The sequence below is a fragment of the Macrobrachium nipponense genome, chromosome 3, assembly GCF_015104395.2.
Source record: "Macrobrachium nipponense isolate FS-2020 chromosome 3, ASM1510439v2, whole genome shotgun sequence".
NCBI lineage: Eukaryota > Metazoa > Arthropoda > Malacostraca > Decapoda > Palaemonidae > Macrobrachium > Macrobrachium nipponense.
Genome location: NC_087202.1, coordinates 98,122,986 through 98,144,557, shown reverse-complemented (window position 1 = coordinate 98,144,557; position 21,572 = coordinate 98,122,986). Strand labels below are relative to the sequence as shown.

At 38.3% G+C, this 21,572-nt stretch overlaps 2 protein-coding genes across 3 annotated transcripts in view; both read right to left on the bottom strand.

Annotated features, from left to right (window-relative positions):
* LOC135221905 (xaa-Pro dipeptidase-like) overlaps positions 1-21,572 on the bottom strand; it is a 511,321-nt gene that overhangs the window by 28,954 nt on the left and 460,795 nt on the right. For both annotated transcript variants that reach the window (XM_064259900.1, XM_064259899.1), the window contains exons 6-8: positions 20,335-20,379; positions 11,829-12,078; positions 2,593-2,862 (exon numbers count right to left, since the gene is read on the bottom strand). In XM_064259900.1, coding sequence (XP_064115970.1) covers positions 2,593-2,862; positions 11,829-12,078; positions 20,335-20,379 — 565 coding nt within the window. The remainder of the gene's footprint in view (positions 1-2,592; positions 2,863-11,828; positions 12,079-20,334; positions 20,380-21,572) is intronic.
* Positions 16,685-19,171, bottom strand: LOC135221904 (FAST kinase domain-containing protein 3, mitochondrial-like). The gene has a single exon (XM_064259898.1). It carries the CDS (start codon positions 18,946-18,948, stop codon positions 16,921-16,923), a length of 2,028 nt encoding a protein of 675 aa, XP_064115968.1. The 5' UTR covers positions 18,949-19,171; the 3' UTR covers positions 16,685-16,920.

Below are 21,572 nucleotides of genomic sequence, written 5' to 3'. Positions count from 1 at the left end.
ATTCTCCGCCACAAATCTCCGAAATGCATACGTCGCATTCTCGTAATATTTGCTCTGTTTCATATTAGGCGTTTCATAGAGTTTTATTTATGGAAATGTGCGCAATTTCATGTGGAATACAACAAAAAATAATTGAAGGTTGTAGCTTTTCTCATTTTTGAAATATTTGCTTATAAAAAAAATACATAAAAAAAATTCAACATTCAGTCAAATTTAACTCGTCCGAAATGGTCGAAAACTGCAATTGTAAGCTAAAACTCTTACAGTATAGTAATATTCAATCATTTATCTTCATTTTGAAACAAATTGGAAGTCTCTAGAACAATATTTAGATTTATGGTGAATTTTTGAAATAAAAATTTTTTTTATGACCGCTCATTACGAATTCATGCATCATTTTGTGATAATATTTTCTGTGTTGCTTTGATTGTTTTACAATGTGTTATATACTAAAATGATCGCAATTTAGTGTACAATACAACGAAAAAAAAATTAACTCGTTAGCTTTAACTGTTTTGCTCACAACGCGATTTGAATACAATTATATATGAAATTTTGTTTTTGCGCTATCATATATCACATTATTTATATATGATATTTTTTTTCATTTCTGATGGTTGCATACTAAACTTCAGGCAATGACATAAAAAAAGGATGAACTCTTAATCTTGAAAACTAAGCGCACTGGTAATTTTTGAAAAAAATATTTTTTCCGCTTCGGCGCTCACTCCGAGACCCCCTCGGCATACGGGAGACGATTTTTATTATACCCCTTCGGCGTTAAAGGGTTAAATACATGAAGATTAGCACTTAACCAAATGAAATTTTGCTTCTAGGCCTATTTCTTAGTTAAAAGCTAACTCAGATATAATACGCATTATTAATGGTGTCTACCAAAACCGAGACAGCCATAGAGACCCTAGTCACATGTAATCTAATGAAATTTCATCTTGCAGTATACACAACGTATATGATGAAATCTGCAAAAGGCAATACTTCAATAATTCTAAACAGAGAATTGGACAAAGTCTCTGCCTCTGCATTAGACCATGCACCTTGCCAGTCTTATGAGTGTGTCTTTTCATAGGATTGAGACACACAAGGAAATAAGCATCATCAACCGAAGATGATTTTAGTACCGGTAGAGACTGTGGGGGAAGTAGTCTGCAGTTGTCTACTAGAGGTGACACAAGTCGGCAAAGCAGAAGCAGAGGCGATACTCATCGGCAAAGAAAACGGGACTTAGAGAGGTGGAGAAGAGTCATCAACACTGAACTGTACGTAGAAGGAAGAGAAAGAGAGACATTAGCTGATTCCACATGAGACTCTCCAACAGTAGAAGACAGGAAAAGCGGAGAAAGATTTAAAATGAGATGTAGAAGCAGACGAAATGGGTTCAACAATTGAGTGAGTCAGTGTAAAAGAATTAGGATAATCCGCTACAGAGATCTCATTATGAATAAAAGTCTATACTATCTAAATTCTTACTCTTATCGGTTCTAGCAACCTCATTACTAGCTCTTGATGAAGGCGAAGTCGAAATACTGTGTGAAGACATGCTTACCAAAATGATTTTTTGGTGAATGTGTTAAATGTGACTCCAAGTGAGCCCAAGGAAAAGGAGACGTAGGAGTTAGAAGGCACAGAATCCCATCACCCCATATGCGGGCGAGGGCGCCGACGCCTTACCTCTCTAAAAGGGGAACACCAAAATGAATGTTCACTATGGGGGGGACTCAGAACAGTTCCCCATCATAAATTCAGTCAAGCCTTTAACAGATTCTAAAATAAGGCTTACATCCTGTTCAAGTTTCTTGATACACTTTTCCTAAACCTCAAGGGGAATGCAAGTCAGCGCTGCAGAGGAAATGTCAGTACTATCTATATTAGTATTAGGCCTAGCATAGGAAAAAACCATAGGTTGTGTAGAGCTAACAACAAACAAAGGCTCACCAGGAAGGGGAGGAAAGGTAGCTTTATGCCCTGACCTAATTAATTGCTTCCACAGTCTACCTGCTGTCCTTCTTTTCCTATATCTGATACTTTTAAACATAAGATCCTCAAGCCAATCCCTGCATTCCTCACACCTAATGTGTAGATCACAATGTACCTCTAAAGCTGGTATAAACATTATGCTGATCTACCTCAAATTTAGGCATCCTGGTTACACAATAATCATTTCTCCATAATGTGATTTAGTTGATTTGCTTCCGGTGGAAGACAGGTGTGGAGATAAAAGCTAACTTAAACAGTTGGTAAGATTCATCTCAAATGTTGTCAAATAAAACTTCACATACTACTGTAGTAATGAAAAAACAAAATTAGCCTGACTAGGATTACAGTGTCTCTTGTCACATAATAAATGAAAAAGTGAACTGCATACCTTCCACTAAGCTAACATCCTTGGGAAGCATGTAAGGTGGTAACACAGCTTTCCAGCCAGCTGATCATTTTTTTTTTTTTTAACAATGCTGTCTTATATTCACGAACACCATGAATATGGCTAATATAAATAATAAGTTTGATGTAGATAAAATACAAATTATTATTTTAAAATAGAAAATTATTAATCAACATAAAAGCAATACCAACCTTCATCATATCTTCCACATCTCCCTGGATAATACCTGCTTCTTTAAGTTTGGTCAACATTACACGGTATGAAAGGCGATGCATTTCAACCCAAGAAACACCTGGTCGAACAGCAGCCATCACAGCACGTGATGCAGCATATACTGCATTGTATATAGCTTTCTGATCTTCAGTAAACTTTCCATTAGCTGGGAAAGAGCATGTTATATCACTTGTGTAACAGTAGTACTCAGCTCCTAAATCAAACAAGCACATATCCCCATCTTCAACCTGTACAAAGCAAAACAAGCATTAGCTGGTTTATATATATTACTGCATTATGAAACATTCGTTAATTATAAATAACAGTAAGTCCCCTGCATTTGTGGTCTCACAATTCGCAGACTTTTCTCTGGACTGTATACTATACCAATTATTTGCAGAAAATTCACCTATTCGCAGTATTTTTCACTGAGAAATATTCACAAATTACTGTATTTTCATATAATTTTTGTGACTAAATGCACTCTGTGATACGTACTATTACAATACTCCGGTATAAACATTTGTGTGTGTGTGTGTTTTTAACTATCAAACTAGGCAATTCTAAGCAGTTTTAGATATGTGGATTTTAGCTATTCACGGGAAGGGGGGGGGAGGGCTGGTACCCATCCCCTGCAAATACAGGGGTCTACTGTACTGGTATGCCAGGGGTCCAGAAAACTCTTAAGTACAGGCAGTCCCCAGCTTATGGAGGGTTCGGCTTACTGCACTTTTCAATTATATTCATCAGAAATTATTTCCGGGTTTACAACACACGTTCCAAGGTTATGGACTTAAGACACCGATCTGGCGGAAGAAATATAACTCCAAAAATGCAAAATAATCAATATTTGAAGGTTTTTTTTATGAAAAATGGAATAAAAAATGCAGTTTACATAGTTTTTAATACACCCAAAGCATTAAAAGTAAGGTTTTCTTAGGACTTTTGACGATTTTCAGGTTTACGGCGATTTTCGGCTTACAATGCGTCTCAAGAACTAAACCCCCTTCGTAAGCCAGGGACTGCCTGTACTAAAATACCTCAACATTATAAGAAGTACTCTAAAATAAAAGGTAAACCATTTAAATGATAGTACTTAGTCAGCACTGCCCAAAAATATCATGTCTACTGGAGACAGATGAACTACTGCCACATGGCAATACCTCACTCTCCCTACTTTGCCTGGCAACTGAAGTACAGCATACTAATTTTCATTGAAGTTCAACAACAGTATCTTGTAAAATATTGATGGCAAACTCAGCAATAATTAGACTTAAAACTGAATTAAACTGACTGTGCTATAAAATAAACCGTAAGGCAGTCCCTAGTCATTGGTGAAGGTTCTGTTCTGACGTACTGATAAAAAACAATTTTCACTTATCATCAAGACGTCGGAACGGCGCTTATCGGTATCAATAACCAGATTTTGGTGCGGATAACCAATTAATGGCCCCTCTGTTAGGTATGTATTAGTGCTAATACCAGAAATCGGTGCATTTCGGCACTAAATAAGCCCCATAAAACTGTATCGCTTATAAACGAGGCTACCGATGATCAGGGACTGCCCTATATGGGCAGTATACAGATGGTCTGAAACTTTAATATCATTTACATCACGTTAAAATAAATAATAATGCAAACAACTGAAACTGAAGTTTACAAAACCTAATTAGACAATAAACAATAGCACACTATAATTTTTTTTTTTTTTTTTTTTTAAAATATGATATTGTTATGATACAATAAAGTTTGTTCATACTTACCTGGCAGATATATATATAGCTGTATTTTCTGAAGTCCGACAGAATTTTAAAAAAACTTCCACACAAGCAGTGGTCGGGCCAGGTGGTTAGTACCATTCCCGCCGCTGGGAGGCGGGTATCAGGAACCATTCCCATTTTCTATTCATAATTTTTATTTCCACTGTCCCCTGAGGGGAGGTGGGTGGGTACTTGATTATATATATCTGCCAGGTAAGTATGAACAAACTTTATTGTATCATAACAATACCATTTTGTTCATGAAACTTACCTGTCAGATATATATATAGCTGAATCCCACCTTTGGAGGTGGGAAGGGACAGAATAGAAGGATTTTGGGAAACAAATGCATGCAGATGATTTACATCTTGGTTCCACCTGTTAGCATAGCTGACTTCGTGATTACTGTCACCCAAGTCTGCTTCTGCTTTACTAGAGTTGCCAGCGAGGTAGAGACCTATAAAGCTGGTGCACTCCAGATGATCTGTCAACGGGGGCGTGACCACAATGTGACTAGACCATATTGACCATACCATGAGGGCTAAGAAGTAAAATAAATATATATATATATATATATATCACCACCTGACCAACCTAGCCAAAGTTAAGGTGTGTTAACTAAGGCTTAAGAGTTAAGAAGTCGCCGTTGTCGGCGACTCAACAACTAAATTAAGAGCTCTTCCTAACTATTTTCTACAGGATAGGATGAGTGGTACTTCTTGCCCCCAAGATTGTGTCTGCAGACACGTATGGCCCTAGTGAGCAGCAGATCTCATATGCCATCTTCACATCTCGCAGTGCTTCCAAGCTCCTGCCCAAGGACAAAACGGGTTTCCATTCTTAGGCCACAACGGAAGGCTCAGAGAGCACACCGCCTTGTGTTCTCCAAAGCCAAAACTTGTGACGATGGCTTAAAATCTCACTAACCCTCTTTGTCGTATCTAGGGTGGTTAGAAGAAGGCCTTCCTGATCACATGCAAGAAGTTAACAGGTAGGAGATGTTCGAATGCTTTGACATCAAGAACTTCAGACTACGTCTAAGTTCCATATTGAAAGCTTCGATCTGGACATGCACAGTCAGTCCGTCTGTACTAAAGTCAGGTGACCAACCAGTTGACCAGTCAGACGAATCAAGGACAGCAAGTCTGTACCCTGAAGACCATAAGGCACTATCCTTCGCTGAAGGATGAGTGTCTGGACTGCCTGGGCGATTCAATCTAAGCAAACCTTGGGGGGTGGTATCAACGCAACCCAACGTCGTCAGCGAATCAACTCCTTGACTCGAGCTTCTGGTGCCCCAGGAGAAAGGAGCGATGAGCAAAAAGGCGATTCAGTCCCGAAGGAAGAATGCCTGACAGTCCAACCTGGTCTCATGTTACACGATCATCGGGGGTGTATAAACGCAACCGACTTCGTCAACAAGAAACTCAGGGCTACTATATGTCGCCTGATCTCGCACGAGTGTCTGACTCCGAGAAAACATGTGAGACAAAAAGTAGATGGTGAGCGAGATTCGAGATTCCACAGAACTCAAGATCGTGAAGGGCTTTGTTGTTTGACAGACGCAAATCTCTGAGCCCAAAAGGCCGTCAACAACATATTTGCGTATTCTTTAATAGTTGTGACTGCCAGCTTATCCCATTCTTCAGACGGAAATGGAAGACGGTAATCTTATTCCTGTCAACATCTCGATAGCCTGAACGTAGTCAGACTCAGAGCGGAGAGGTTATAGGTACCTTTCGAGTTAGAGTAGACCGACTCTCTCGGAAAAGGTCCTTGGAAAGTGAACTAGGAAGTATGTGACCTCTGTGAATCCAGGATCTGAAGTCCAACATGGGGCGATCAGCGTCATTGTCGCTCCCTGTGACGTCATAAATCCTCTTATTACATTTCCTAAGCGATTGAAAAAGGGGAAAAGAGACTAAACATCCATCCCCGTTCAATATCATAGGATGGCGTTTAATGGTACCGATCCCGGATCGAGAATAAGGGAGCAGAGAAGAAGAAGCCTCTTCGTCCTCAACATATCGAAGAGAAGAATGAAAGGGCGTCCCTAAAGTCTCCACACTCTCAACTTACTTCTAAAGAAAGATTCCACTCGGAAGTCAATAGTTGTTGCCGTCGATCGAGACGATTCGTACGGTCTTTTGCAATCCTGTAACGAACCTCTAGAGGATCGTTACATTCTACGCCTGTTGTTTATAAAAGGCTCTCTCGTAAACTCGAACAGGGACCGAGAGAAGATACTACTTCTTAAGATATGAGAGAGCTGTGGAATATCAGAGTTGATCTGGACCACTGGTTCCCAAAAACTCGTTTCGAGGACTGGAGGGACTACCGAATCGCTTTTACTTCTTTCAGATTAAGATGTCCGGCACCTTCTTTCTATCACCTCAGGTGATAGACGCACTGAGAGATGTTCAGAATCATTCCTAGATCTTGAATAATATTTCAGTTTCCCGGTAGGAAAAAACTGTGGTCTGAATTGCAGTCTATTCGGGGAAAGGTGAAACAAAACTTCTTCAGGAAGGAAATGGTCCCCAGCAAGCTCATCCATTCCCTCCCCGAGTATGCTTACTTCCCTAATAAGGCTGTGCTTTGCCTAAGCAGGAGAGCATATAAAAGTGCAATGTTGCGGTAGACTCGTAGTTCTATACCGTGCGGTAACGAGCACCGAAAGGATCAAGAGATAACTCTGTTGAAAACATGTAAGGCAAAACGAATTGCAACGTTTATTCATTCACGTAAGAAATCCCCTCAATCTTAGGCTAAAGTCCGTGATTGTAGGACAGAGATACAGTTAGTCAGTCAATCCCGCAGGAGAGACGTAACCGCCAGCACAGAGATACGGTTGGTCAGTCAATCCCGCAGGAGAGAGAGACGAAACCTACCGCGCATGACAGCGCACGATCTGTTACTGGCTCGGTTGGACTGGAGGACAGACACAGCGTGACAGCAGCTTACGAACGTCGTCTCTTAACTTTATGTCTGGGTTGCCAGCTACCCTATTCTACGAAGAAATAGGTCCGTTATTTTTTGAGCAGAAAGACTCTCAAGCTGGTATATTTAAGCGAAACAGAAAACGCTAAATATATAGATGCGTTTGTGTCGTCAGAACACTACCATACAACGGTAAAAGATAAATCGGAAACTCCTGGAAGGCTGCAGGGAGTAACGATTAAATGTCCTTAAAATAGACAATAGACCTCTCGGTTGCCATCCGAAGAGGTAACTACAGCAAGCGTATATGACTTGAACCAACCAGAAATAAAATAACGCAAGGCAAAATATGAAATTATATCACAATAAAGTTTGTTCATACTTACCTGGCAGACATATATATAGCTGAATTCGGAAATACAGCTACATACATATCTGACAGGCAAGTTTCATGAACAAAACTTAAGAGAATCGAAGCAGTCAGCTCAAGCTTCTTATGTTATTGGACATAAGCGTTCATTGACGTAGTCTACAAGTCTATTTCTTGTACGAGTCTGCGAATGACGAATGAGAGCTCTTCCGAATCTTGTCAATAAGAGCTTATTCGCTTACGCAATATCAAGTTAATGAGATGTTTGTCAATGAGAACTAACCATTTACGGGACAAAGAGATATTTTGTCAATGAGGGGGATACCCACTTACTTGACAAAACGATAGTATATTGGTCAATGGGGGAAAGTCACTGAATTGACAAAACGTAATCCAGGAAGTCGAGCATTTTATTTTTCCGATTCCCGTCTCAAACGAGGAAGGGGCAAGAATCCTGTTAAGAGACTGGGCTTACGGCAGGTAGAACGACGATGTACAATTCGGCAGCCTAGTCCCGACTAGAAACTAACAAAATCTATCATCTGAAAAACCCTTTCAGATGGGCTAAAAAGCTTGCAAAATTATCCTGGGAAGAGGAAGAAACTCTCCAACCAGCTTCCTCTCCCGTATCACAACTAATGCCTGCTAAAGCTTAAAATTTATTGGCAGTATGGAAAAGTTAGTCCTGCCTTGCGCTTTCCTGAAGAGCGTCCTTTTGACGAGTGCCTTTGCAAGAATCCTACTGAACGTTGCCGAGAGTCCTGACGTGCAGGACATCGAGCCTTTACATAACCCGTAACTGCCTTATCGCAAAGTCTTGACTGCGGAGAGAAAACGAGATCTTCCCTTGAGCTTTCCTTAACTCCATCCACCTTTGCAAAAAGCAATATAATATTGACAGAGACCTCTTGAATTCACGAAACCCGAGGTCTTGCTGGGTTTCGAAGACGAAGTTGTCTGTTCACTTTAAGCTTCCTCCGAAGCACTGCTTACTTCACATTCTTTGCATGTGAGGTATAAGGTATCACCGAAGGTAGAGGTAAAAATTCTTGAGGCCCAAATCGTAAACAAGAGCTTGAAGAGTTCAACAGAAACGTTCAGCCAGGCGACACACCTGGCGTGCGCGCTCAGCGTCCACTGAGCAGCGAGCACTCAGCGTCCTGGCGAGCAGCGAGCACGCTCAGCGTCCACTGGCGCGCGCGGCGTGCGCTCGGTATCCACTGGCGTGCGCTCGGCGTCCACTGGTGCGCGCTTGGCGTGCACCCGCGCGCGCCTGGCGTCCATCCGAACGTCCCGTCCAAGCCGAGCGTCAAAAGAAGCGTGCAGAAAAGCGTCACGCTCCTGACAGGCGTCAAAACAAGCGAGATACATCTCGGAGAGAAATCCGACTGCACGAAACAGTCTCAGGAGAAGGGTTGATCGTGTGAGAATACGAGGGGCGAGGGAACGCCTTCTTATTCTCACAGTAACAAAGCTCGGACGTCCGCTCTCAAAAGCGTCCTGCTACTAAGACTTCTTTTTCATATTTCTCGGTGGAAAGACGTACACGTGATAAGGCGACGCTCGCCTTCTTACTTCTCACTGGAACGCATAACGAGATAGAGAGGACGTGAAGCGTCCTCTTCTATAAAGCTTCTATTTAGAGGGCGCGAGTCCTTCCGAAAGCTCCAACCCCTGCGCGGGGAGGACGCTTCGGAGGACGAGAAGCAATCCTTCAGGATTCGTGCACGTGCACGCACTTAGGCAGTCTGGGGATTTTCATCAGAAACTGCCGAAGGCACGCCAGATCGGTGGGGGTTCCTCGTAACCCTCCTTCGGCTTTCGACATGCTCTCTCCCCGGGTCCTGGGAGTCAAGCAGAGGTCCCGGCCTAGAGACGAAATAAAGGCCGATCTGACGCACCCTCCACTACACAAGGGGCACTGTCACTGCACTTAGCCACTTCACTATTGCTCTCTAAAGCAAGCACTTTCGATTCTAAGATACGAATCGAAAGAGTATTAGAGAAAGGGCAATAACCTCTACAGACACTGTTTAGGGCCCGAAGGCAACATTACAGGGTTATGAGAAACAATAACAGAAGTAGCACTCTTCACAACAATGAAGGAGAGCGATCACCTCTCGCAGACATATTCATAACCCGTAGGCCATACTACAGGGTTAGGCAAAAAAAAGTCTACAGGAAGGTTAGCAGGTTCACTACCCTGACTTTTGTTTACTGATTAATTGCGTACATACGAATCATACGTTTTCCTAACGGAATTAGACATGTTTACTGATTAATTGCGTACATACGAATCATACGTCTTCCTTACGGAATTAGACAAGGTCTCACACTCCTTACATGACAAATCTCTCGTGCATACCAAGTGCGGATCTACCGAAGCTTTCGGTAGCCACACCCTATCTTTGCAGACAACACCCTCTGAAACTAGCCTAACTAGATTCAGATATCTTATGCAAAAATGAATCAAATTCAAATCAATTTAAGATAGCGTATGCCTAGCCACAAATCCAAGTAAATCAATTAAAAGACAATTAGGATACTTAGCGGCAATGAAGTTTCCAAAATCTAAGACGGAGGTACTGGAAACAGGTGTTTCCAGCACCGGCGACAGAAAAATTATGAATAGAAAATGGGAATGGTTCCTGATACCCGCCTCCCAGCGGCGGGAATGGGTACTAACCACCTGGCCGACCACTGCGTGTGTCGGAAGTTTTTAAAATTCTGTCGGACTTCAGAAAATACAGCTATATATATATCTGACAGGTAAGTTTCATGAACAAAATTAAACTTTATGGAGTCATGTGGACGCATCAGGTACTTTCTGTAAGTATGATACAGCACTAGTAGTACATTTAGCTAATCCCTGCCTTCTTATCCAAGATGTGTGTTACTGTTCAAGTTTTTTCCCCATGCTACTTTGGTTATATACCATCCACTTAGAATCTCTAAGCCTCTCTCCAATCATCTGCATTGTTTCTCAAAAGCAAAATCAACTGAACTACCCTGCCATAATCCATCTGGCCATCTTGTTTGAGAACATGAAATCTTAAGTCATAAGGCTTGACATTTCTATAGTATCTAATGAGGTGCTTCCAAAAACTTATTTTGTTACAAGCCCCTATTAATTATGTCACTTCACTTTTTTTACACTGTTCAAGTTTCCTACAGTAGTTTTTTTTTTTTTTTTTTTTTTTTTTTTGTGACTGTCTGTCCATTCCCTATCTCTTTAAATGGTGGTCCTCAGGAGACTGCAATCTCCTTCACCCTTTTCCCCTGCTTGCATTCATAAACTGATACTAATTCTACTTTTCATTTATTGTCCTCTTCCACACCAGTCCTCTCAATAAGCTTATTCTCAAGTTCAATTATGTTTTGTAATTCTATTACTGTTAATCTGGAGAGTACGTCTGGGATAAGCAAATACTGCAATGCAGAAGTGTAGTATATATACAAAAGCACACACACACTGAAAATATATGTACCATAAATACTTTATCACATTCAGTACAATTTTCCAATGCATTATATATCCATAAATATACTGTACAAGAGAGAGAGAGAGAGAGAGAGAGAGAGAGAGAGAGAGAGAGAGAGAGAGAGAGAGAGAGAGAGAGAGAGAGAGAGAATTATAATGCACATTTGTACATATTACACATATAGGTGGTGAACATGTGAACATACACATATGCATACTTGCTAATAGGTTAGGCTTACACATCAACTTTACAGTAACAAAGACAAAGTAATTGATATGTGTAACTTTAATTCATCTTACTGAAAATCTTATTCTAATTCACAAACTTTTAAATAATTTCAAACATTTAACCTCCAAGTTTGTGCTTATTCTAAACTCAGTGTCACTGCAAAGTTATCCATTGGAGCAATTGTAAGTACTACCCATAAACTTATTGTTGCTGGAGGACTCCTTGCTTGTCAAGAAGTTTGCTTACGGACCAAGTTGTGGGAATGTCTCTATAGCTTAAATTTCATGTATCTACTCATCCATTTACCAATATTCCAAAATTTGCAGCCAGAAGGCTTTCACTTTACCTTACCTTCAACAAAGATATAATCTGAACAATATTTTGGTGTTGAATAGGCTTGTTAAAATTTTACAAGATTTTATTATGAAACTCACTGTCTTTGAATTGGGTGCTCCAGCATGGCCATAATGGAGTATAGCCCCATTACATCCTGAGCCACAAATGTTTGTATAAGCTTGGTGCCTACAACCCCCATGGTAGTAAGTATGATGTTGGAAGACAGCTTCTAACTGATATTCTTTCATTCCAGGACGAGCTTTTCGCATAATTTCTCGGTGTGCAGCAGCCGATACATTTGCAGCAAATCGTAAGATTTCCAATTCACCTTTGCTCTTAGTTACACGACTGAAACATAAAACAATGAATTAAAGGTGTTTCACAATTACATTAAACATGCCAAATCAAGTATCTTTACTAAGTATAAAGTTTAAATAAAATAAAACTAGCAGAGTATTCAGATGACAACTTGATTTTCTCGACTGATTTATCAATCTGTAAGTCAGCTTTTCCCTTTATGAGGCTAGATAAGAAATGAATTTATTCCATTCTCCTCAGACTATGACAACTGCCATACACCACATTTTTTTATGTATCACTTATTGTACTGGGTGAGTATTAACAATCATGGAATACCCTCTGTGCTAAATGCTCTTTTCTTACTAGCAACTAAGTGTTGATTCCTCTTCATTATTTTCCACCATTTCCATTACCCTCCAGTTTTCAGAAGTATCACTTTTGTGTGTTTATATCCCATCCTTTTTCCTTTCACCTATTCTGTTTCTTTAGGCAGTCAATGGAGTGAAAATTATTGTTTCATCTTTATTTTTTTCTGTTTTTGTTTACACTACCTCTGGGTGAAAGAGTCAATACAGTAGTACCTACATTCTGCCATGGTCAAGAACTGTAATGAGACGTAATAACCTATAAGAGTACAGAATCTGAAACAGACTACACTCTGATGTGAAGAATGAACAAGCCCAAAGAAGACAAGACAGTGCTTCACTGAACTAAGTAGAGAACAGTGAAGAAACACCCTAAAGGAAGAAAGTTGGAAACAAAGAATTAACTGGTAATTTAGGAAGGAACATGAAGAACTTTTTTTATTACACAATAAAATTTTCACTGGTTTTAAATTATTTTGCTCTATTTCTGCAGTTGTTGAAAGCCCAGGAGCACCAACTTGTATCAGTATAGAATGAGAAGCTTCCACTACACATGCTCAGTCCTGCATATGACACAATACTATCTTAATTTGTTTAGAAATTGATAAAAAGCCATAGCACAGGGAAGGAAAGAGACATCTCAATCTATGCTGATGGGTTTGTATGAAAAAATGGTTTTGTGTAATAAGTTTGTTTCATTACAACTTCTTTATCCATTCACATGAATGATTTGCATGATTCTTATAAACTAAACCCAAATCCTAGCTGGGAGGCTTCACTGATGACTTAGGACAGAGTATCCAAAATGTCTAATTAAACTGAAATGTCTCAATAAACAATCAAATTTAACAGACACTGGATGAAGGCTCAAGAAGAAAGCTGCCACAATCTTCAACAGCAAATAGTGATAATATTGTCCAAAGGCAATGAAACATAGTGTATGCAATTAAAGGAATAAAGAAAAATGCATTAATACTGTATTCCTAAGGTTTCATTAACACACTTGGCCTAGCTTACCTGGTAAAAGTCACTCACTTAAGTCCAATGGCAGCAATAGCAGCTGTCATGACTTCTGAAAACCTCTTCTGCATCACTGATAAATAACTTTCACACATATAAAGATGAAGGGATTCCAGGCAATTGTGGAAGTGGAGGGGCTTCAAAAAAGTCCTCCAGAGTGAAAGAAACCTGGGTTTGTCTACCACAAGGTCCAAAAAGTCAAAGAACCACTCTTGCTTTTGTCATACTGAGGCAATAAAGATATTTTTATTCACTGATACTCTCAGCTTCACCAAGACAAGCTTGGGGGGAGAGCAAGTATGTACAACTCCATTCCTCGGTAGATCTTTCAGAGTCAAGAGGCAGGTGGAGAGGGATATGGGGAAGATTTGGAGGATCAAAATCAGAACCTTAACAGAATATGAATTAAACAATGTTTCTGAATCATCAAAAAGACTAAGGAAAAATAGCCAAGATGTGAATAGGGTAAACAATCACGGACGATCCACCATCATCACGCTGGCCGGGTCTTATTCACTTGATATTTAATTGGTGAAACATGAATACAATTACAACTCTAAGCATACCATTCAAAAGATTGAAGTTTCGTCAACATAATGTGATATATGAAAGCCCCATACGAACTAAAATAAGCATGTGACACTCTTCGTAAAATATGTTTTCAAGGCAGTTTTGAAATCCAATATGGCAGCGATCGTGTGGCTGGCCGGTCTAGTCACGGATGGCCACCATCTTTCCCAGCCTTCCCAGCACTCATTTGAACAATGTTAGCATATATATGTAACGTTTATTTATCTTACTCAAGATTGCAGTTGTAATCAGCACAATAAAACAACATTTTGTTGCCTATATTAGTGAAAGTATGAAACTTGTTATTCTCGAGGTCATGGTTTGAACTGAATTCATTTTTACCTTGTAATCAGTGGTTTTATCCTTACTGCCATCACAACTGAAACTCCACAGTGCTTATTTGATTGTAATTATACACATTTTGGTCTTAATTCACTCCACATTGAACTTGAACCACGTTGCTGTTCCTGGTTCCTAAGCGCTCACTCCACAAACACAGTTATGAGCAGCAGACGACGACACTGCAAAGTTTTACTCCCTTAATTGTTTACTTTACTCATTATTTAGTTCAACTTTACTTTGTTATTTCAAAATGTTTATTTAATTCATGTCTATTATCCCTTTTTTGCCACCAAATTACCCCAAAAAATTACAGATATTTCTAAAGTAGATACAATCCAATGTTTCTAACCTTGTTGTACATCTGGCTGCCGAAAACCATAAGGGAGCAGACGACGGATAAGTGGATTATAATGTTTGTTTGTTTGTTTTTTTGTTTTTTTTTCCCCTAGCACTTTCATTGATTTAAGTCTATATTAGTATTTTGATTTTTTTAATAACTGTATGCCAAAAATAAACTGTTTCCATGAATTCTAGTTGTCATAAAAATGCAATAATGATAAAATTGCTTTAATATTTATGTATACATATATACTTTCAATACATAGGCTAATTTCACCAATTTCCACATTTTGTGTAAGTCTTAAAACCAGTTTGCAGGGTGAACACATACCAATTGGCAACAAAGAGAGAGAGAGAGAAAGGAACGTGAAGGAAGGAAGGAGGACAGGGGTGGCGGTGGAGGTGGGGGGAGAGGGTAGGTGGAGCCTTTTACGCGTGTTCGTATCCATTTCTCGATAATGAAGTTTTTGTCTCCTGGTACAAGGACAAGTGTCATTATTCTTTACGATTAGTGATTCATGATACCCTTATAAATTACGGCACTGGGTGTAATACCCTACAGCAAAATCTCGTTCTGATACGAGTGTTCGTTACAGAAATATTGCCAAAAGACGTGCTTGCACTATCTCTGAAACCCATAGTATGTAAGTATGCTGCTTAGTTGTCAATCAAGTTTTTTGTAATCAAGTATTTTTTACAAGCTAGCTATTGTATAAATTTGTATTTTTCTCAATCAAAACATATGCCCCTCAATGCTAACTTTCCTCTTTTAACAACTTTCTGGTCATTGCAAATTTGGCCCCATTAATTTCTTATGGTGCGAAAACAGACAGAGGCCCAGGGACCGAAAGCGATTGCGTGACACTACGGTGGTAATCCGGCAGTAAAACATCTTCATATATCCAAAAAGTAAATAATAAAGATATATATGCGCATTACGATTGTAACAATCACATGAATAGCTGATAACAATCTGCATGAATAACTGGTAAACTGGTCTGCAAGAAAGTTGAGTATAGCCATTCATTTACAATAGGTACGAAAGTCAAGATGTCGTGATGTCATAATACAGGACTTAAAAGAACGTTCTAATTCCGAAAAATAATTACTTAAATTTGAGTCAGAATCGAGTAATTTTTCAATAACAAATATTTTCAAATTAATCATCATAAATATGTAAAATATTGATGTTTTACTATTCATTTAAATAATTATCTAGTGCATGCTTCATCGTCGTCTTCTACCAAAACAGTCATTTCCTTAAAAACGTCGTGCCTAGTGACCGTGTTCCGATGGTTGTGATGAAAGTGACCCAGCGTCTATGGGTAAAAGTGGTGTGCGGATTTATCACAGGAAATGGGAAGTTTGTTGACAAAAGCGACTCCACAAACATCGAGATGGCGTCAATCTTCTAACTTATTTAAGCGCAAGTAAAAATTTCGAAAGCGTTTTGGTGAGATTTGCACTGCGTTGGCCACCCTTTTCACTACCCTCTGTTTAATGCTTTCAATTTGGCCTTAATTTCTAACTTTGGAGAAAATTCTTACTTCGAAAGGAGAGTAGAGGTCTTTAGCTCCGTCCCTCACCAACAACAAGCCGTGACTGATGCCCATCTCCGGTGTCAGGACACGTTATAAGTACTTTTTCGGAGGGTGGCCATCCGTGACCAACGTTGTGTTGGGCCAGTCCATGCGGTTGTTTACCCAAGGATAATTATGAAAAATGGAAATGGAAAAATTAATTTTGAAAAGCACATACGAATTATGTAATGAAAAGAATGATAAGAGATCAAAATTAAGATATTAAAATAATATCAAGTAATACACTGGTGCTGTAGGGATGCTTCAAAGGACCTTTCTTATGTTCCATATTATGCTATGCAAAGCACTATGAAAGCAGCAATCCCTTACTTTAATCTCCTACTAAAAAATTCATTATAAAAGTAAAGATCAACTGATGTGCAAGCTAAGTTTGCACTGGCATTACCATACACAGTACTTACAATATAAACACCTACCTTTTGTTTGATAAAATACTCCAGCTTTCTTGACATCTCTAAGCACATGTAAATCACATCACAGGAGTCCACTTCACTTGACAGCACCATTTTATTATGAACAATAGAATATACTTTCCAATGGTCCAAACAGTGAATGACTAGCGTAAAAACGCATAAAACAACTTATCTATTAGTCAACTTAAGGATGCTACATATAACAGTTGTACGTTGTTTATCAGTGTTCTGAGGAATACTCTATAAAATTGTGGCTTCTTTCATGGCTTTTTCAAGGTAAGATTTTAAAGAGTCTGGATACATGCGATACTGACAAACTTTTTCAAAGTTTATATTAACTACTTTAAATCCTGCCAATGCTAAATGCCGGCAACGCATAGCTTGAGGTCCAACAAGTACGTCTTCATTAATTACATAATGCTCAGGAAGGTTCACAATGAGAGCATACTTATTATTACTCCATTTAAATGATGGTAAAGTTAATTTTCCTGCCATATCTACCACACAGTCAATAACATATAGCTCTGTGCCTGGGAAATTTGGCAAAATAGCAGAAGGGACTATTCGTTCTTCAGCTCCAACAATTTCAATGAGAGCAGGCTGAATCATATTGACACATCTCATAACCCTTGCATCTCGCCAGAAACTATTTGCAGATGTGTCTTTTGGTAGCATGGGTCCACTATAATTTGGAGCTTCTAAAGTAAGAGCCTGGTCAAGAACTTTGAGTTTTGTACGAGTAAGCCTCATGTCTGAAGCATCTAAAGTGTGAATCCTGTCAAAAAAATACGGATTAAAGACTTTTTTAACGAAGTTCAATGGGTATCTTTTTAAATAAACACAGGATAGAAGCAGGTCAACCATGACATTGGGAGGGAACTGAACAAATTTTTCATCCACATATGACTCAAATGTGAGGAAAAAAGATGATGCATTAGGTGGTTCATAATTGAGCAGTCCATATGCTCGACCAATACTGTTTATGTGCGGTACTGTCAGAGTAGAGGCCTTTTTTATAAAAAATTCTCCTGCACTATCCAATACTTCTGGTGATCTTATACGCATTTTAACACAATAGTCCATGATGACAGACACTAAATCTGGGTCATTATTTTTCCCTTTTCTAGCCTTCATGAATCTTGAGAGTGCCTTTTGAATGCTAATATCAGTATAACTCAAACTCATTAAAGAATAAACAATCCAGCGAAGATTACCCTCTTTAAGTGCATGTATATTTAAGTCTGTCCACTTTGAGATCATGGGTAACATTCTGCTGTTTGTCATACGTAGTTGGACTAATATGTGAAGAATCTTAATGATATCCTCACACTTACACTTGTACCAACAATTTGACATGCTTTTTTCCACTGCATTATACAGATGCTTGCGACTTTGTTTTACCAGAGGCAGAATACTCATTACTTCATAAATTTCCTTTTCATGAATATCATTAGTTTTATCAGTTATGCCAACCCAAACTTTCTCAACATATCTTGATCCAATAGGTCCCAAGTTGTAAAAAGCTTTTGCTGCATCACAAACTTGTGTAACGGATAACTTTCCCTCTGTAATTAAAACAATACAATGGGTACATAACGATTCCAAATACTTCAGTTTATCTCCTTGGAAATTATCTCGTCCCATCACTTGAAGAGCATTGACAATATACTTAGATTCTGCAGCACAACATATAACTTCGATCAATCTCTTCATGACAGCACCACGAGTAAATGTGAATGAAGCTTCTTCTGGATACTGGTTGAGGCCTCGGTTCCTAAACTCTACATTATTTTCTAGTTCAAATAACTGCTTGATGATGGCCAGTGCAACTTTCGGGGTTACATCTTCTTCAGGGCACACTTCTAACAAGTTAAATATATCTGTTACTCTTCTACACCTCATAAAACCCAAGATGATTTCCTGTTCCTCCTCAAAGTTTATATTATGAAACAATTTCTTCGAGACCTGAGGAATTTCCAAACCGAGTCCTTCCAATCTCTTCCCTGCCTGACTTTTTCCATTACTAAATATGGTGAACTCTCCATGTATAATCTGAACAATACTGGGCAATTCTTCAATATTAATACCATCCTGAATGATAATAGTAGTGTTGGAAATAGTTTTTTCATCATCAGTTCGGTGCTTTGCCGACTTAGTAATGTCACGAACATGAGAAAGCACTGGAAGACTTAGCCTAGGTCTACATAGGTGGCGGCCTAGTGGTAATGTTTCTGGCAGGAAATATCGAATGGTTTGAAAGGATGCCATTTTACTATATAAGAGCTTAGCTTTCTTTAGTTTCACTACCCTTAGCTCACTATTTAACTGAGGGCCTACCCATAACAGGCACAGACTCACGAACCTCAGGACCAGATTACCCTACGATAACTTAATCGAGGTTACGACGGACTTTTCACAGTAACTATTTTTTCCATCCATGTGTAATTCACTCTTATTCCTCTGTTAATCCTAAAAAAGTTACTAAAGGTATAATTACAGTTCGTTGTGCGTTATTTACAGGTTCGAGTAATATATAATAACAGTTCATCGTGCGTTATTCACAAGTTAACGTAACTTTTGACGTCGGTAGTTGCTTAGTTGAAATCAGCTGTTTCTTGTTTACATTACGAAACTTTCACACTGTTACCAGAACCATTAAACAAATAAAATAAAAGGATTCCATATATAAATATTTACATATACAAAATAATACGAATAACTCCTATAAATTATTATTTTATATTTAAAAATACGATAAGTTCTGTAAATGAAGCCGGATAACATTAAACGTGAAGCCGTTCTTCATATATCGTTCTGGCAACTTTACAAAAATAGTTCATTATCTTTCAGAGAGATGACGCTACCATCGCTTGACATTTTAAAGAAAATGGGCGTTTTCAGGTAACCTAATGATAATCAAAGCTCTCATCTTTCATGACAATTTTCCAGAATTTCCATTAATACCATTTTTGGTGCAACAAGTACAGGTAATTGCAACATAATTAAACATTCCGATACTAGCACACATACTGAAGATGCAATTTTACTGCATATCAATAATGATATCCTGTTTTGATGTTTAGATGAAAAGTATAATAAATTCAAAAGTCGAATGATCTTTTAGTAAGTAGCGGTTTTACTTGGCTGGTTTGTGCATTTTAATTTTTAAAAAACTATAATTTTATTCTAGAATTATTGCCACATCTTCCTATCATTTCTGTATAATCAACTAATGTAGTCCTAGCAAGTTTTGCATTATAATCGTGTTTTTCTTTTTCAATGTTCATGGATAGCTCATATAGTTTGAAATCAAGCTTCCAGCAAGGGGTAAGGGAAGCATCTTTCATTGGACACAGAATTTAAATTATAAACTTCTGTTTTAAAGCAAGAATTGTGATTCACGACAAAAATGAAAAACTCCCGTTAAGCGAACTAGGGTAAAACTTAAAAGTCAGCGAAAGCAAACAAATCTCATCACATAAGTACCATATCAGTAAAATCACTAATCACCTAATAAAAGTGAAATCAGTTCCGTATTCAGAGATGAAGAAGGTACCAGCAGCTCAAAGCATATATATATATATATATATATATATATATATATATATATATATATATATATATATATATATATACTACATAATTACAACTTACCATTCCGCCAGCTCGTCATGCAAAATACTGTTGTCAACACGGAATCTGTAACCGGGGAGATCAAAATTGCATTAGGGTGTACTTATTATCAAGTTATCATAAGAAAAAAGTATTCTTATTTAATAATTTAATAAAAACATATAAAAAAATTCAATAAGAGAAAAAATGTCAAAGAAATTACAGGAAGGCTTTGACAGTCGCAGATGGATATAGCAATTCTTATATAATGTATCTCTAAGGCAAATAAAATTTCATATATTCATTACAAAGCTGCGTTTGTCACTTACCACCAACGGAAACTATATCTTGTGAACACTATACGTACTTCATTATATACAATATTCATCAGTACAAATTTACGTGGAACGAACTGTCAGATTCTTTTCCATATTTATATACATATAGGGAACTTTGCTTTCCATCTTGAGAGTTGACTTTGAATTGTGAACTGATATGAATTTCAAAACTTTACTATTTTACTTATTTGGAATCGATGTCCTCAGGTATTCACAATCATGGCTTACAATATTATTTCATTTTACTTTATTCAGATCATGCTACACTGTAGCTGTAAAAGGAAAAGTATCATAATTTCACCAAGTAAAGTACCTCTCTTACGGTAAAAAAAAACCTGGTTCTCATTTTTTAAAAAATCTAAGAGCCCTTACTTATGGAGGAAGTTCAGCATCATCTCCTGCAACGTCGCAACACAAAGGACCTCTGTGAAGTTCCACCACTCATGTCTATCTTGTGCTTTACCTTCCACAAATCTCCTCTCATCTCCAGCCTCCTTCTCCTTGTCTTCATCCCAGTTAGTTTAGGTACTCCAAACCTTGTGCCCATAGGAACCCGGTTTGACACTATCACGTACTAAACTCCCAGGAGTTGTGAGAACGTCATGTCATATACGTATCATATATATATGATATTATATATATTATTATATATATATATATATCTATATATATATATATATAATATATATATATATATATATATATATATATTAGGTAATGACATAAAGGTTAAATGGAGATGGCTTGGACAGTTGAGTTCCTGTGGGCGCAAGGTTTGGAAGACCAAAACTGACTCGGATGAGAACAAGGAGAAGCGAGGCTGGAGATGAGTGGAGATTAGTGGAAGGTAAAGCACAGGAAAGACATGAGGTCCTTTGCGTCACGCGACGTTGGAGGAGAATGAAGATGAACTTCCACCTTAAGTAAGGGCTCTTAGATTAA